Source organism: Drosophila simulans, chromosome X (assembly GCF_016746395.2).
Source record: "Drosophila simulans strain w501 chromosome X, Prin_Dsim_3.1, whole genome shotgun sequence".
NCBI classification, from domain to species: domain Eukaryota; kingdom Metazoa; phylum Arthropoda; class Insecta; order Diptera; family Drosophilidae; genus Drosophila; species Drosophila simulans.
Genome location: NC_052525.2, coordinates 15,557,510 through 15,576,039, shown reverse-complemented (window position 1 = coordinate 15,576,039; position 18,530 = coordinate 15,557,510). Strand labels below are relative to the sequence as shown.

The window sequence follows — 18,530 nt, the reverse complement described above, 5'->3', positions numbered from 1 at the left end:
AAGTTTAACAACGTGTTTGAGGTTTTACGCTCTTTTGGCACACACGTCAATGAGATTTTAACCGCTAAGGCTTACACACCTGACCCAAGTCCCTTTTCTTCCGGCTCCTTTTATTGTCCTGCCGTTCGACGACCGAGGCCATGGGTGATGCATTCAATAATTCTTATTCATATTCACTGACTTGAAATAAAAAGCAACCAATAGCAAAATATACCAATTTTAAAGCATTGTTTCTTCATATATACATAGTTTGGAAAAACTCTTTAAACTCTTTAAAACCAATTAGTCGTATGCAACTAAATATGTATATATTTTCAAGTATATGTCATATATTACTTAAATTAAGTTTAAAAATTTATTGTTAGTCCTAATAACAGCTTAACTACATAAGTAAAAAATCGCCATTTGCCAAAAGGGTATCAAATTGTCGATATTTTTTGTTTTGGCAACTTTTAAAAGTCTTTGACATTGCTGAAGAGGCTGTGCGAGGACCTTTTTGTTCAACTAAGCATTTAATTCGCTGTATGCCGTTGGAATTACAGCGATAAGAGCGGAGGGTCTGCTTGCAAAAACATTTATATGTGTATTATATAAATATGTGTACACATATATACACACATACATACATGTATGAATGGACGGTGGGGCGGTCCAGTCGGGTCGAATTATGGCCATCGGATAGCCAGAGTTTTTCACCAGTCACCCAAAAAGACAAAGGGTTGCTGTCGATGTCGAGGCTTATCGTCATGCCGAGTTATTATTGTTGATTTCTTAAGTGGCCCTCATATCACAGATGCGGCCCGTGTTTCCATTGTTATTTTATGCAATATAATACATATAGATATACAAAATATACTACAATACGCTTACTGATGGATCGAAGGATCCGCATTACCTTTGGTTTGCACTTCGAATATCTGCTCTAAATGCAAAGATTGATTTTGTTCAGCTTGTGATTTGCTTAATTTCATCTTAAACTGCTGAAGATAATGAGTTCATGCTGAAGTTGAACAATTAATGCTTTTACTTTCATCAAATTCCTACCCCCCAAGCACTATAAATGCATAAAAGTTCTCGTTTGACCATCACCAATTGCCAATCAAATCTAATGGTTAGATCATCTCCCACCAAACAGGCTATACTCCAACTCCTCAAAAAGATCAAAAGCATATGCAAATACATATCCAATACCAAATTGATATCGAGTTGTTTCCCCTTATTTATCTGTGCAGGTAGGCGTTTTATTCACAGCCATTTCTGCCACTGAAGGCGCTCTCACCTGGGCCATTATTTTGCATTGGGCCCTTTTGCCTTTCAGCCGAAGCCAATTCAAACTAATTAGCATAAAATTGAAAATGTTCTTGCATTTACTTGGGCGACTACAAAAAAAAAAAGAAAGAAAAAAAAGGAAAATAAAAAGTAAAAAAATGAGACGAATACGCTTTACGGATCAAGTGCAGTTAGATGAAACTGCGATGCTAAATGGCTGAAAGCCATATCCAGTTTTTGCCATAGATCATATCATACACACATCGTCACATCCACTCAATCGTGGTAAAAAGAAAGAGTTTGGGTAGCGAAGCGATCAACATAAAACAATTACGCCTACACTTGCTGGCTGCCTCTTTTTTTCAATTTTTCCTTCCTTTTTTTCCACGCTGCATGTGGACGTCGATGATGATGATTATGTGCGGATGAGGTTGTGGAGGAGATCGGTCGGCGGCACTTTTGCACTGCACGACCTTCCTTGGAATCCATTTGCTAGGAAACTTCAGATGCAGTGAAAGAAAACACTTGCAAGTTGTCATAAACTTTGAGAATAGAGCGAAATTTCACTACTTAAAAGTTAAATCTACTTAATTAATAAAGTAGTTAAGGAATAACAAAAGGATATTGTATATTTTAAATAGGAAATCAGTAACATATGGTAAGACATTCATATAGAAATATATCATAGCTTTTTAGGAATCACATTTGGATATATAAATTTATTTGCTTACCTTTATAATTATTAAGAAATGATTTTTTTGAGCGTTCCTGAAAAGATAAGACAGATATTTTGAAAAATTAAAGGCTGCATGTTTCGATTTGTGACTTAAATTAATTTTGTAAAATCTAAATAGGCTTAGACTAAAGCAAATCAATGCAATTGTAAGCGACGCAATGTTCAATTGAATTTGTAACTATTTTTGTAACCCCTTTCTCTCAGTGCACTCTGCTGTGCGCTATATTAAGGCTGATTTTCAGTGCCCAAAACGGATTCCAGTCGGAAGCTGTAAAAGACTACTTCAGCCTTCTGCGGCAGGCTATGAAACACAGTATTCATTAACTTAGGGAGCATTAATGCTGGGCCCCCAAACTGCTTTATGTAGCTCCATCTGCCGCTCCAAGACGTCTGAACTGGGTGGAGCGGGAATTGGCGCTCTATGTGCATAAATGCAACACAACAACCTGCAACGGTGTGCATTGGGTACTTCGCGGTGGATACTGTACAGTGCACACTCGCACTGGATGCTCAGTGCCGAATACTGGATTCTGGATCGACGGAGACGCGCTGCAATGGCGTTGGTGGTGCTTGTGGTGTGGGTTTGTGGCTACAAGTTCAGTTTTTTATGGTCTTTTCACGGTTCTCCTGGGACGTAATAATGCAGATATTAAACTCAGCGTTTAGAGGTGCTTCTCAGATCTGTAGCCACCATTTGCCTGGTCGGCAAATCGCAAGATCATTCCATTGATGGATTTGATTGCCAATAGAAATTGACTATCACTGCGAAAAGGCCATCCAGTTGGTAATGAAGCATATCGGAAGTGTGTTTATGGTTGGGGAATTAAAGCAAGAAGCTTGTGCTCTTGCACTTTCTAATCACGCATTTTAAGCATTTATTTCAAGAACGGTTTCTTTAATTATGTTTCTTTTTTTCAGCACTGCAAGTTCAGCTCAAAATATGCAATAAATTGTCAATATAATGGATTTTAATTCAAAAATTTTAACTTATCATGTAACCTAATAATTTAATAACCATAAAAGTAAACCTTATTTTAAATTCAACTTCAATTCTACTGATACAAAGAAATCGTACAAATTTGGTAGCACAACAAACAGGGCAACTATAGGCCATTAAAGTAATAAGTTGTGGTGAGGAGATGTTAACCCGCAACCAAATGCAATTAGAAGGACACTTGGATAATTCAGGTAGCTTCTTTGTGTCCACATATGGGTAGCCAAATGCGAAATGAAAAATGCAAAATGCGAACTGCATGCATGAGGCTCGGGACAATAACATCAATTTCCTGTTAATGTCCATATTATGAATCGGGGGTACAAAGCAACAGCAGCAGCAGCAGCAGCATCAGCCGCAGCAAAGCAAATTTAATTGAGCCCAATGCAAATTATGGTGAAGAGAATTTTCCCACAGATCGCCAAAGGTTTTAACGATACTTTTTCACTGCCTCTTTTTGACGTAATGAGCCTTAAAGTCAAACGTAGACCTGACAGCTCCAATGGCTTAAACGTAGCACAGAAGCTGCAACTAACCACAAATCACAGTAACTCCATCGCATGGGCTCGGTTTTGGTTTTGGTTTGGGCTTGGGTTTGGGTTTAAGTTTTGGTTTCGGTTTTGGCTTTGGCCATGGCTCACAGTTTTGGGATTCGGGACCAGCAAGATTGCGTTTTGGCTGAAGACTTTAGCTGGGAACTGGGAACTCCTAACTGGGAGAATATGGGAAGTCGACGCAACGCATAATCATTATCACTTAAATTGGGGGCCCACCTAAATTGGTCGGCCATACGATGCGATGCGATGCGATGCGAAGCGAAGCGATCCGATACCAATATGCAAGCATATCCATGGAGCAGCCATGGTGAGGCCAACCCCAAGACCAATTATGTGGGTAAAGCCAAAGTCAAAGTCGCTGCTAATACCAAAGCTAAAGCCAAAGACGAAAAACGAAATTCCCGTCTTGTGAAATACAAAAAAAGTGTATATGTATATGCATATGCATATGAGGCTGATGCGATACGCCGGCACCTAAAACACCACAAACCAGACATCAGTCCATCAGTGCAGTTCGGTCCAGGCCATTCCATTCGCCAGCGAAATCGCCCAATTCGAGTACCGTAACCGAACCCCCGAATTAAGCGCGCCATGGAAATGTTAAACTCTATGCGACCATCGGATTGATTGGCCGACTAAATCCTGAAACCATCATTACGCGCAGATTGCCAGTTAAGCGAACGGAGGCCATGCCCTTGGCATTGTCCACGGCTCCGCAAAGGGGGCATGCCCGCAAAATCGCCTTTTGAAACAGTTCTCACACTAATCCAAACCGAGCGGATAGCTCGAGGAGAAGCTCTGTTTCGGTCTGTAAAATGCATGGTACATAATTGCTTAATATCGGGGTCATAAATAGAAAAGCATATTAAGTATAAAGTACAAAAGCAACCAAAGTATAGTTAAAAACGAAATAATTCAATTGAGTGAATTGGTATTGAAATTCAATTAATCCATAGTGATTTCAAATTGAAATTGAATGATTTTTGGGAACTTAAAACTTAATTCATAAGCTAACTAAAAACTAACTAAACAGTTGCGATTTTAAGTAAAATTTGGCTGGTTCCATTTTTTACTTGTAAGGCTAAGCCACCTAAAAAATTATTTTGTGGTTGTTGTTATTAAATGAATGAAAAATTTTCATCCAATATGGTTTGCAAACAAAAGGATTTTTCAAACAAAATCACGATTTTCGACTGATTGTTCCTATAGCAGCTATATGATATAGCATACAACTTTCGCTAAGCTCGCCCTGGATATACATACATATATACTAATTTCTTATGTTGAATTCCAAGTTCTCGTTCTCAAAAAATAAGGTCATCAAATTGTTTAGAATGAGACATACGCGAAAAATATCAAGAGTACTGACAAATACTAATAAAAATGCTAAGTTTCAAGTGTCTACCTCAACTATAAAAATTTTCGGCCGTTTTGCCCTTACAATGGGAACCACTGTACATAGTTATTAATGAAAAATAGCACTACGCTAGTTAACCCTTTTTTTGTTTTTTTTTTTTATTATTTTTTATTATTAATTTAATTATTAAGGCATACGGGGAAATCTTGGAGCCCCTTTGTGTCCTTCTTTTCTTTTAATTCAGCCCATTTGGGCACGCCGGCTAACTATAGTTAGCTTTTTCTAGTTTACAATAATTTTACTACAATTTTATAATTTTATTATAACAATCACAGTTAACCCTAAAAATATAGTAACTACACAAAAAATTTATTTTGTGTAACATACTTTTACACGTCTGTTGTGAATAAACACCAACAGATGGCGACAATTAAGTCTCCAAAAATGGCTACTACGCAGCGCTTTTGCATAACTCCACCATGCGCTAGGTGGCGCTGTACAGATTTCTATAATTTTTTACACGAAATATGAGAGCAACGTAAGATAGCTTACAAGGGTTGCCATACCCACTGATTTTGCATAAACAATAAGTTGTAGCCTTAACAAACCTACATTACAGAAATATAATATTTGTAGAAAGTCTTATGAAGCCTTAAAAACAAGTGCTTTCAAATGGGGTCGAAACGCTCAATTAAATATGTAACATTTAACAAGAATGTTATTAAATTTTTGTCTAAATCACATGGCTAAGAAAAAGATATTAAGGACAAGGATTTTAAAGTATGCTAATTTTTGAATTAACGTGTGTGCATTACATACATATATTGTTAATTTGTCATTATTTCCATTCAGCACATACTAAACATTCTTTTAAATGTATTTTTTATGAGCCAAATAAATTCATTTTTTACTTTTAATAAATTTCATAATTTGAATTGTCAGCATTCTTATTCCATGCTGCTGGCAACATCATAGGTCGAACTTGTGGCAACGCCGTAAAATATCCTTTCTTGAAGAAGAAGAACCAAAATAAGCAACACGTTAAAAAATCTCCTGTATAAATGTGTATACCCATTATTCGAAAGTTGACAACTAAATTGTTGGTTCGTCGACAAGGACCATTTCACTAGCTTGTTAAGAACAAATTCTTATTTACTCATCCTAAGTTATATACATTTAATTTAAAAGCAATTCTTTGTTCACAAAAATAGACGAATATATAAAACAATATTCTACTTTAGTTAATATGATAAGATGAATTTCCATTTCACCCGTTTCTTTCAGTGTAGGCCAGGTCAGCCGGAAATCTTAACTTAAACCTGAACGAAATCTCGCCAGTCCGGTAGCGCTGCACATACAATGAATACAAATACAACGCTTTAAGAGAAGCCTATGTTATTAAAAGTGGACCGTATTGTGGATTCCATTTGCCGCAAAAAATCGTTGCTGTCGCAGTCGACTTTGAAATCTTGTGGTGAGCGGACGTGTTTTTTTTGTTTGGTTTTCCCGTTCCCGAACGCCGGAGTACTTTTTGTTGTTAAGTGCGCGTCGTCGTACCGCCGCTATTGTTCACGTTTGTTTAGGTAATTGTCGTTAAATAAAGTCAAATACAATCACACCGAATGTACGGATAGTATCTGTATATATTGGCCCTGTATGTCTAACCGCCTTTGCATCTGTGTGTTGTTATATTTACTTTTCCATCAAGTACGGCAAAATATTCGACTGTTTTTTTGTTTTCGGGCTTTTGGCTTTGTAACACATTGTACCGATGTACGGCGAAATTAATAATACTCAAAACAGAGAAACATAAAAACAGTGGTGGTTCGTTGGTTCGGTGGGGGAGGGGTTTTTGGGGATCTCAACCACCGATTGTTTATAGTGGTTGTGTGAGTAAACGAACGTTAGTGCGAGTGTGTGTATCTGTATGATTTTGTATCTTTTTGTTGTTGTTGTTGTTTTTGTTTTTGTTGTATTCGTGAGTGAGTGCGGGTTAAAGCAAGAGTTTGTGAAAAAAAAATAAGAAATAACGTTGGGGGTTTTCTTCAAGACCAACTGGGATCTGGGATGTTCTTATTGGCATCCGTCAGTTACTGCGCGGTGAATGAACTCGAACTCCAATCCGAACTCACACTTTGGCCGTCTTGCTGCCAAACCAACGGAAAAAACGAGGCGCACTAAGCATTAAACATAAAAAAGAAATATATGTAAAAAAAAAAATAAAAAAAAAAACTGAAGGAAATAACCAAAGCAAGCACAAACTCAACTCAAACCACAAAATGGTGGCTGAGACACACAATTACGGCTTATTTTCGAAATATTAACCCAACTGTGCGCAACGGCAATAGCAACAGCAAATAACCATAACAATGACGAAAGCAAAAAGCAGAAAGCAAGAAAACCTAGGTCCAACCTGAAAAAAGCAAAAGCGAATGAGAGCAGCGGCTGCAGTTTAAATGTCTTTCACAGTTGCCTTCAATACGGGCTCTTCCCAATCGGACGGACACTGATTCATTTCGGGAACACAAAATCCAAAATCTATTTGGAACGAGTCTCGATGCGGAATTAGGGATGCAATTCCCAATTCCGTGGTGGTAAGGGTAAATTTATGCCATAAATCGATCCATGCTATGGGCCGTAAAGGTACACTAAAAGAAACAGCACACCATATTCAAATTTATAAGATTTAAGGAGGATATTTTTCGGGACATAATATTACAAAATAGCCATAGTTTTTCGCAAAATGTTTGCTTGTTTTCACATTTTTTTTTATATTAAATACAACTGATGTACAACTGTTAACTTTTCGTGTGAGTTGTTTAAGGGGTTATTTCTCTCTCAAGACATATGTACATATGTATGTATGTGTATGTACATACATATGTATCGAGTGGCTGCAGTTTTTCATACAAAATAATCTTGTTAGCGCCAGCGCATCCAAATTTCGCAAGTTCGAAACCCAATGCAGATGTGTTAAATATTTTGGCTTTGACGTGGTTTCTTTAAATGGCTTCGTGGCTCAGTATCTAGATCGTCCTGCTTTAACCAACTGAATAATAATTATGAAGCACCATTTATAGCAAAGTAACTTGTATTTGATCAAACCTAGCAACTTATACAACAATTTATACACAATAATAACATATCAATTTCACGGTCATTCCATTCCATTGCTGAATTCTATGCAAACTTACACTTACGTATGTATGTACGTGTGTATTTGGCATAAATTAACAACGTGGAAAATTGTACAATTTTTTTATTATTATTATTTTTTTTTTTTGAACAGATACGTCTGACTGGGAAGGTCTCTGATTGGAGTCTCTCCATCCCCCTCTAACGCTCTGATTAGAATTCAAATTATTATAGGCGAGTACTGTGGCGAACAATTGCGCGTGTATTGGTGTGTTTGCTTAGATAATGGGTACTATCTTATCGGAGGGCTTAATCTTTTGCAAGCTGAAGGCGAAAAAAAAGAATAATAAAAAAGCGATCGATGCGAAGCAGCTGCCCGGTGGAAACGTATGTGTACTAGCAGGCTTTACTTTAACAAAACACCGATCGAATGTGCATTTTAGTATGCCTCAACCTTCGGCATTACTCACAGCTACAACCTTTCGTACGTATGTACATTCGTACATCCATATATGTGTGTATCTTGCCAACATGCGAGTTTGGCAAGACGATGACGAGGCCCTTGCTCAGCGAAAAAAAATAAGCCGGCAAAGAATTATGTTCGGGATAGCCGAATTGTGGATATCCTTTAGCCACAAACGCACAATAATGTTGCCTAACTTTGGGCAAAAATCGAGAATACCTAATTTCTTATTTCTTTTTTTTTTTTATTTCATTTGATGATCTTTAAGAACTAACCTTTAATATTCACCTCTAATGTCAATTTTTCCATTTGCTTGTTAATTTATTTCAAGGGTATGTAGCTTTCTATAATATAAATGAATTTCTTACATCAGCCTTATCTAAGTTATCAAAATTCGTGTGAATATCATGAGACCCACCGTATACGACATACACAAATTTACTTAAAACTGCTCACTCTCGTTCAGTCGTTTCTTTTTAATTGCCTTTTTGCCACCATTTCGGTTGGCTTCTTTCGTAGCTTCACATTTGGCTTCAGTTACTTTTTAGAGTCTGTTGCTCAAGTTACTGCTGCTGCTGCTGCTGCTGATGATGATGATGATGAGGCAACCCTTTTTTCAGGCCTTATTAGACGACGCCGACATCATGCGGTCGGCGAGATCTACAAAAGTCAGTCGTCGTTTTCAAATTAACGCAGCCGGCTGCCGCTGCTGCTGCTGCTGCTGTATTCAAATCAATTGGAAAATCAAATGCCCCCGCATTCAGCGGTTGGCTCAAATGTCACGTAATCTTCTGTGCAATAATTACTGCAACTGAATTTACCAGCTGCCGCTGGCAGCAGATAGCCAACCAGATACCTGAACCCGACGACTTCGTCATTGCATTTGACACGCGGGGTGGCAATTGTTGGCAGTGGGTTAGTAGACAATATGCTTATTCGGGCCAGCAAACCGCAGTTCTGCGAATTTGATACTGGGGAAACGCTAATAACTAGGTTGCGAACAGCAAAAAAACTATTGATTTTTCCAATGGGAAATGATTTGTAATCAAATTGGAATAAGCGATTTGAATTACCAAAAATCAAGAGGCACAAATTTTGCCTAAATAGATTTATTCATGCGATATCTTGTTCCTGCATGTCTGAAAATCGATCTTAGTTGTTCTAGTAGCAAATCTTAAGATTATATGAATATTATCAGTAACAACAACTTGCTAAAGAATTTATATTTTATGCATTAACTTTTTGTTTAACTTTGATGCACATATTAGTGAAACATTCTTTTTTAATAGCGTCATTCACCCATAACGATTACACTAATTGCTATCTGGGGTAAACACAAATCTGTGGCACAACCGAACTGGAAGAGCTTTGCGTGGCACTCGTGTGTTTGTATTTCAAGAGTGCCGGATGCGAAGAGCCTAGTCAAGTGCCATTGGGGGCTATTTGACCTTTTTTGGGGCCGCGGGTCAGTGGGGGGCCTTAATTAAATGATCAACTCAAGTGAAATTCCCGAGACGTAGATATTCCGAGAGAATATGCCATGCATATGTGTGTGTGTATGTACGTATGTATAGTGTACACACACTCGATCGTACTTACATTCACATGCTCTTTCATGTGTGTGCATGCCTGCGCCTGCCTTTTATTGAGGTCGATTGTTCATTTATCGTCAATGTCAGTCATCAGGTGGCCTGCGTGCATGTTTTGTTGTTTTTACACATTCCCTCGCGATTTGTTTACGTTTTGCGCCGTTCATTACAAGACCCATCCACGGAGCAACCCACCGAAAACCAAAAACCAAAACATCTTACTAGGTCGTGTTCCGTGGGCCCTTGGGATTGCCCAATTCCGTGATATCCCGCTTCCCAGCCAGATGTAGTGGTTTTTTCCCTAACTCTAGGCATTCGCCATTATCTGCGAATCGAAATTCCATTGTTTTCAATCCGAAAATTAGCCGGAAAGAAATAAATCGCCAACAAACTTCCAAAAATCAGACGCCTTAAGGTTTTCACATTTTTCAAATATATAAAATGATCAGGCATTGATGATAACCAGCCAAGTTATGGAAAAATGATCTATATGATTAGCTTTGTTTGTTTTTAAAAGTACATTTGATACCTGGTTTATAAGAAAAATTCCATTGCGAATTTGAATACAAATGTAGTTAGACTGGTTTCATTTTCTAAATATTTGTATTGGTTATTTTCATGTATTGATTGTATATGTCTTTTGCAGATTCCCTTGTCCAGACACCAGACAACTATATCGATGGTGGGTGCACAGACGACAACAACCACTCCCAACTCTCTTCCACTCCAAGCCCTCTCGTTTTCCCCCTCACCATTCTCCCCCAAGCTCGTTAACGAAAAATGTCTGACACCATTGCAACCGAAAAAGAAGGAATCTGTCCTCTAAACGAATCAAAGGGTCAGGAAATCGATACACCAGTTGACCAAGATTCCCAGAAATTGGAGCAAGATATCTTGGAGACCTACATAACAGCACCTCTAAAAATCGTTGAGCCCTTCGAGAAGTTCGAAAAGGAAAAGGAGGAGGAAGACAAAGAGAAGGATAGCCCGGTAAGGAGCTCCACAAGTCCGGAGGATCTCACCGAGATCGAAGTCATTAGTGCCAAGGCTAAGAAATCGGTTAGCTTCAATCCCAACGACGAAGAGATTCGAAAGTTCACCACCGGTGATCCGATTGTGGATCAAAAGAATCCATTCCGCAATGGTAACATAGCCAGCACGCGGGAGAAGAAGACACCGCCTCCGGTGCCAACGAAACGATCGACCCTAAGTGTTCGCAAAACCGTGACCCAGCAACTTAGGGAACGTGAACGAGAACGGGAGCGCGAAAAGGAGCGGGAGCAGCAGAAGAACGAGTCCAACACTCGAAAAAGTAAGATTAATCGATCCCAGCCGCCGACGGATGACTTTGTGACCACTGAGGAGGTGCTCAAGCAATCCAAGTACGTGAAAACGTACATCAAGAACCCGGATGCGTACTTTGTCTACGATCCCTCGGTGCTGGCACGTCTCAAGTTAGAGGAACTCAAGGAGACAACGGGCAAGTTGCCCAAGAGGAAACAGACGGTGAAGGAAACGAGAACGGGCAAACAGGCCCGCCATCAGAATCAGAATCCGAACCAGAACCAGAAGGCTCAGCAGTTAACAAAACCCCCGCAGCCCACATTCAAGAAGTGCTCGAAGCCAAACTACCCGGAGTTGGCCAACTTAAAAATCCGAACCGGTACCAATTCCGATCCAGAGAGCAGTGCCTTATTCAATCCCGCTGAGGTAACGAAAAATGCTCGCAAATTTGACGAGAGGGTAAAGAAGCTACAGATCACCTCGGATGATGATCTAGACGATATCGATGGACCATTGACGAAGAGCGAGTCCAGTGACGAGTTGGCGGCCAGTTCCTCTGTGCCACAGAGTCCGGACAAGCCGGTGGCTATGAGTGCGCCGGGGGACTTACCCTCGCCCTCACCGGGCACATTCACCAACACCATAAGCTCCGATGAGTTCCAAGCGTATCTGGACTCGAAGGGTCTGGCTCTAATGCCCAGGCGGGAGCTCTTCTCACCGACACCCACAATCGCCAGGACCTCGACGCCAATGCAAACGGCAGAGGAGCGACGGCAACAGGTGGCTGAGTCACTGGCGGCTCTGCGCAAAAGCAACACGAAGAAGCTAAACGTACTCCAGCGTATCTCAAACAGTATATTTCCAGCTAGACGAAAAACCACTCCCAAGTCGGAAACTCCTTCGCCACGGAGCATCTTCAACGATTTGGAGAAGGAGGACTATCGTCGCAAGGCGGATGTCCCCACTGAGATACGTCGTGTTCTATTGGAACGTCAGAGTCCTAACTGTCGTCGCCAAAATGGTCATGTTCAATCTCCGATCGTTGATTCTGGTATCGATAAAAGTCCCAGAAATTGTGAAAGCAATTTGCAGAACAGAAACGGTGACACAAGTTTACAAAGGAGAAATGGTGACACCAATTTGCAATTGCGAAATGGTGATAACAGTTTGCAGATAAGAAACGGTGACAACACAACTTTGCAGAGACGAAACGGTGACAACAGCTTGCGAAGATCAACACTGGAGCGACCAGGTGTGAATCCCAGACGTCAGTGGCCAGAAGCACAGCAGGTGGGTCGAATAAACCGCTCCACTTCAGTGGACCGCAGCCAATTCACCCACGAACAGCCTGCTCTCGCAAGTCCTGTGGCCTCATCGACGCCAGTGCGTGGCCAAAACCAATGGGACCAATTGCGGGCCATCAAAGAGGTGACGGATCGCCAGCTTTACCACAAGCTTCATCAGCAGCAGCAACTGCAGGCACAACCACTCCAGGGACAACAACACCAACAACAGCAGCAGCAGCACACAATCAGACAACGACCGAATGAGGATATCTACTCCCAGGTGATAGTCCATCCCGACCAGACCAACTTTGTTCGCGGCTCAATGCAGCGTAACACCTTCTCGGGAATCAGCGGTCGCAGCAGGCCACTAATGGTTTATAATGGTACGCCGATGAGGCAGCAACAAATGCAGCAACAGCCGCCGCGATGTCAGAGTGTCCTGGACAACATGACGCCAAGTGCTGGAAATCCTGGCCAACAGACACCAGTGGTAATGCGGCATAGGGTGGCGAACCAGAGCCAAGCGCAGCAGATGCCATCTCGTCGCATCGGTGGACTTCTCACGCGCGAGGAGATTCTCGAAAAGGTCAAGGAGTTTTGCCGCAAGAGCATTACCCGAGCACCGGAAGCCAAGACGCCACTGCAGCCAATCTATAAGAGACATCTAACGCCACCCAACGCCGATGTCTCGCCCGTGTCATATGCTTCCGTGGATGATCAATGGTAAGTAATGTTTTATAAATACATAGTTGCCACATATAGACAGACAGCTTTATAAGTAACCTCATAACCTTAATGTCCGACCTGGTTTTCTCTTATGTTTCTTGCATTTCTAGTGCTCGACCACAGGTGCCACAGCGTGTCCAGAGTTTACCCGTCGCCCAGGGGCGCTATGTTACCAGCGGCATGTCAGTGGACGGGCCGTCACCCATTTACGCTCATGTCAGCAAGCGAAACAGTTTGCTTTCCAATGTCTCCGAACAGTATTTATCTAACCAGCAACTTGGAACACTGACCAGGCCGGTGCCTCTGAACCAGTTGGTACTGGTGGATACGGGCGAGGGTGTTCAGGTGGCCCAGCTTGTGGACTATCTTCCCTACGTTCGACCAGCGCCCGGCCAGGGCTATATGATGCAGGATGGCAGGGCCACTCCACTCATCCTGGACCAATCGGCCCAGCAGACTAGCCAGATTTACTGGACACCGCAGCATCGTCAGCGGATCTCTCATCCGGTGCCAGCGCCCCGTTTTATGAAGGGTCAAGCCATGCCCACATCTAGAAACAGCACCATAAGCCGACATATGGAGGAGAGGATGGGTAACGCCTCCGACTGGGAACTCAGCTCGGAAGCTGGGGAAGTGAGGCGCATAATGGAAAAACAATTATAATTTTAAGGTGAGTGAAATAGCATACTTGTTTACAACACATTTTATTAAAGCACTGAGGCAAGTTGAGTGAACTTCTTGTTTACAATGGATTTTAATTAACAATTAAACGTGTGTACGATATGTTACGATTTTCGCCCTGTTGTACTTTCACAATTTAAGTAATTGCTTAAATATATAAAATGTTATGAGCCTTCAGAGTTTGAATAATTTTACCATGGTGAAGTCCGGCAATTGGTTCGGCACTCCGCTGAACGTTAGTAGTATTCTAAACCATGGTTCGAGACTGCAATAGGTGGTTTGAAATCGGTTATAAAAATCTAGTGCAAATCGGATGAACCGATAGCGACACAGATTTATGTACTTCCATCTCTAGAGCACACAAAGAATTTATTTTTTTACCGCTGAAGATAGCTAGTGCTTTTGTTTTCCCAACCGTCTAGTCTATTTGACTACGCTATTTGTCGAAAATAGCTTGAAATATAAAGGTGTGTGTAGTGAGTGCGTTTAAGTTCCATCCCGATTACGAATTCCAAAAACCAAATCGAATGCAGCTATAACCCACACAACTTAGTTGTGCATATATGCATTGTTTTTATTTAACTTTATGGCAAACTGACATACCTATTAAGATAGCCATTTACGTATGCACATACATATGTATATGGATTTCAAGGTCGAAGTGCTAATATGCCTATTAGACGCAAAAGCAAAATAGTACCTTGCAATTTTCCCCGAAATTTGCTTTCATGACGTATTTTGCTTGCTTGCTCGCTTGCGCCAACGGAAAAGCGCGCATGTGAAAAGTCAGCTGCTCTCTCGTTTACTCTTAGGAAGCTTCAGCATTTTCTTTAACTAGGTCAGTGTCAAAATAAAGGATAGAATGGGGAAAACTCACTTCTCTTTCTTACTTACTGACACCTCTTAGTTTGCAACTTTTACGCGTCACTTTTAACAGAACAATGCGATTAACCGCCTCGATTATACGGCATTTAATTAAGTAGCAATACACCTACTTGGTGTTCGGAAACAAGGGGCCGTTGTCTTTGGACCTCTTAAAAGTAGAATGTAAACCAGCTACTTTAGTATATTGATAGCCGAGCCCCGGGTAAACAGCGCACATTGGGGTAAAATACAGATTTATAGAAGAATTCAAAATGGTATTGCAATAGTGGTATCAAGGAACTCAATTTGAAATCTTTAAACAAAAATATTTATCTTTTTTTTATTAACTAATCAAAGAATTAAAAGAAAATATTATTGGTTTCACCTTCTTTTGCTTTTATTTTTTTAAAAATTGTGTGTGCTCTTTAAATTCGCAGACGACGGAGCAGAAGATGGAGTCGGAGGGCAGCAGGAGCGAAGACATTGGGCGCACCAAGACCGGGCCCAACTTGAGTGAGGAGTCTCTCGGGAGCAGCACCTCATCGTCGGTACTCAACTCGTGGACCATTCTGCCAGTGGTTAAGGAGAAGGATGACGGACTGGAGGCGAAGACCGAAGTGTTGACGGATTTAAGGCCGAGCAGTCGGGCGGATAAGCAGAAAAACGAGAGGTGAGACAGCACAATGATTGCCCAATGATATGGGAGGAACTCATCCAGAAATTTGTATCCCAAGCAGATGCAACAGGCCTGCAGCCGAGGATCCTCAGGCAGATGATATTTCTGATGGCATTTCGATAATCAGCGATTGCGAGAGTACGGATCGCATATCACCGAATCTATTTTTGCGCGAACCCCTATTGGGTGACTTGGGTTTCGGCGATTTACCAACTAGTCCCGTGGAACTGATTGCCCCAATTAGCACTGACCAGCAGCTATCGGAGTATCCTGAGCGGGAGCCGGAGCAGCAACAGCCGGAGTCCAAGAGCGTAGTGCGCTCCAAATTAGATCTGCAGTTGCCACCGCTGGTGCAAAATGGCCTGACCGCCTTCTTCTATGTGGCCTCCACTTTGGCCATTCTAGCCTTTGTCGGCAAACTACGCAATCCGGAATGGCAGGTGCTCGGTGAGGAGAAGCCCCTGATCGAACTGGAGCGCCGAGTGGGTGAGCTGGAGCTACAAAACAATCTACTGCGCGCCGAGATCGATATCATGTCCAAGAAACTGCAATATCTCGCATCTGGACAGGATGCAACGTTGCAGCGACAGGGAGCTGGTCGTGCCAAGGGCAAGACCTTCAAGGCCTGGCCAGGAAATGGTGATTCGGTTCAGCCCGTGGATATCACCAAGGCCGATTTGAAGGAACCCTTTCAGTGCGACGATGGTCGGTTCGTTGAGATCGCTGGCATGTGCCTGGAGAACAAGCAGCATCTGGATTCTCTAACAGATGAGATTGGAAATGCCGTCAACGATGTGCTACAGCAGTCTGGAGCCTTTCACAAGTTTGAAAAGGTCACCGAGAAGCTGGGCAACTTTGCTGGTGCCGAAGATACCGAAAACGTTGATCCCAAAGGTTTTCACTCGAAAAGAAATGATGGTCCACAAACCGTGACTTCCCATGGCCAGTCATCGAAGCTGGCGGATGGTTCGAAAGAGCGTTACAGGCCAAAGTATAAGCAAGAGTACAACTCCAACGAAAGAAAGCAGCGGCGACGGAATGAAGATCACGATCGCCGCAGCCGTACAGATGATCACTCACGGGAGCATGGTAAAACTAAATGCTACGATCAGTCCTCCAATAAACGAGGGTGTTACAATAAGAAATCCAACGAGGAGCACTCCAACGAGAACAGCAAGGAACGCTATCCCAATCACGATAGCGGTAGTGGCGAGTGGCATGAACGAATGATGCTACAGCGAGAAAACACTCGCCACAAACATCAGAAGCGGAACAATAAGAACTGGTTCATCAAGCGAGGCGAAAGTCGCGAACAGATGCGTTCTGGAGAGACCCAAAGCTAAATGGATTCCCCCCAATCTTATATATAATCTACGCATCAAGACGATGACCTCTATCTTCATCCCGTAGGGAAGAAAGGATCGAAATTTCGCAACAGAGGTCACATATACATATATACTTTAATCCCAAGATATACTTAAGGACAAAGTGTGCTAGTAAAGCGCACACCGAATTTGCGCTGGTTCCTAACTATACATGTGTGTTTGTAATATTTCGACGATGCTTCTACAGAGTGTTTTTCGTTCAAGACAGCTATTAAACAGGAATCAAGGTTTTTTGAAACACACTGTAGAACCAGAGCTTAATAAGCATCAAGCGATGCAAGTGCTTAATATTTATTTATTTTTATCTACAACAACCGTTTTGGCTGCGTTAAAGCTAGCATTATCCTTATAATCCCGATATCGCAATGTATGTACATATACAGATTCAATAGTCAGTGTTTAATACTAAGTGTATCGCATTTTTAATGGAAATATCGTACATATCGCCCACATTTAACTGAAATGGAATTAATACTAAAAAGCTTATGAGGACTTATGAGGATTCAAATCAAAATTAAATGTAAACGCCACTTAAGTTAAATGTGAGCGATGTCTTTGTATAACATTGGTTCCTCCCATTGAAGGGTGTTATTCTTCTACAAAGTTCCAGCTCAACCTAAGAGACAGACCCATCCAAGTCCGTCAATAAAGCAAAATCAATTTCCTTTCAACGAGTTTATCAGTAATCCTTTTGAAACATTAGATTTCGCTACAAATTATGTATTGATATATACATAAATATATATATTTGTGATACCTATACTAATATTTTTTTTTAGTCTAGAAAAATAAATTATTGTACCATATTAGGTATTCCTGGAAAGCCAATTAAAAGAAAAACCTATAAAATTGATAAAAAATCGAAAATGTAAAGGAAATCCATATTTTTGTATGCATGTTCGTTCAAAATCTAAGCGTATATATTAATAAATGTATAAATGTGTACCCCAAATGTTTTGCGATGAAATAAATAAAAATCCTTCAATTTCATTTAGTACTTGTTTATCTACATTGTTTTCAACATTCTTGTTTTAAATATTTGAAAAAGGGAAAGTAAGAGTATCACAATATTACTATTCACGACGAACATATGTACATACATATGTACATACACAGGTGTGACCTTTTACCTTTTGCTCGAGCTAGGTCCACTCTAATGTACATGTGTATGTATGTACGCATATGTTACGTGCTCATGCACTTTCATTTCTTGTCCCAGTTTTCGGATAAAAGGGGGAGGGGTCCGAGCCAAAGCCCAAAGAGAGCGACTCGTTTTGTCGGCCCGAGAGGAGGGGAGGGGGGAGCTGTACTAAAACTGTGCCACGGAAGGATATGCACTCATTGCGCAAGCCCTTCTAGGCTCGATTTTACTACGAGCACAACCAACACACGCCCACACACACTCCTCCAATCGCCCAGTCACGCGCAACATTATTCAGGGCATCCGAGCGATGTAAAGACAAGGTGAAGTTTAAATACCTTCACAATAGCAAATCCAAATTGAGAACTATCAAAATAACTAATATTT

At 41.1% G+C, this 18,530-nt stretch overlaps 2 protein-coding genes across 5 annotated transcripts; both read left to right on the top strand.

Moving 5' to 3' along the window:
* The first annotated feature begins 6,264 nt into the window (after window positions 1–6,264).
* Window positions 6,265–15,593, top strand: LOC27208136. 3 transcript variants are annotated; one of them, XM_039296388.2, is made up of 4 exons: window positions 6,265–6,387; window positions 10,747–13,393; window positions 13,507–14,066; window positions 15,379–15,593. In XM_039296388.2, the coding sequence occupies exons 2-3, from the start codon at window positions 10,881–10,883 to the stop codon at window positions 14,057–14,059; spliced, it is 3,066 nt and encodes a 1,021-aa protein (XP_039152322.1). In that variant the 5' UTR covers window positions 6,265–6,387; window positions 10,747–10,880; the 3' UTR covers window positions 14,060–14,066; window positions 15,379–15,593. The 3 variants fall into 3 exon arrangements, with proteins under 3 accessions (XP_039152322.1, XP_039152320.1, XP_039152321.1); XM_039296386.2 differs by having other exon boundaries at window positions 6,340–6,496; XM_039296387.2 differs by lacking the exon at window positions 6,265–6,387 and adding an exon at window positions 7,383–7,507.
* LOC27207738 lies at window positions 15,394–17,992 on the top strand. 2 transcript variants are annotated; one of them, XM_016183413.3, is made up of 2 exons: window positions 15,394–15,611; window positions 15,679–17,992. In XM_016183413.3, the coding sequence occupies exons 1-2, from the start codon at window positions 15,394–15,396 to the stop codon at window positions 16,958–16,960; spliced, it is 1,500 nt and encodes a 499-aa protein (XP_016039590.1). In that variant the 3' UTR covers window positions 16,961–17,992. The 2 variants fall into 2 exon arrangements, with proteins under 2 accessions (XP_016039590.1, XP_016039588.1); XM_016183411.3 differs by having other exon boundaries at window positions 15,676–17,992.
* Window positions 17,993–18,530: the final 538 nt, after the last annotated feature.

Bases quoted from the DNA above. Each gene is read 5' to 3' on its own strand.
- LOC27208136 (XM_039296388.2), top strand. From the start codon at position 10,881: ATGTCTGACACCATTGCAACCGAAAAAGAAGGAATCTGTCCTCTAAAC. The intron at 13,394-13,506 runs GTAAGTAATGTT...TTGCATTTCTAG, and splicing joins GCTTCCGTGGATGATCAATG to TGCTCGACCACAGGTGCCAC.
- LOC27207738 (XM_016183411.3), top strand. From the start codon at position 15,394: ATGGAGTCGGAGGGCAGCAGGAGCGAAGACATTGGGCGCACCAAGACC. The intron at 15,612-15,675 runs GTGAGACAGCAC...TTGTATCCCAAG, and splicing joins GATAAGCAGAAAAACGAGAG to CAGATGCAACAGGCCTGCAG.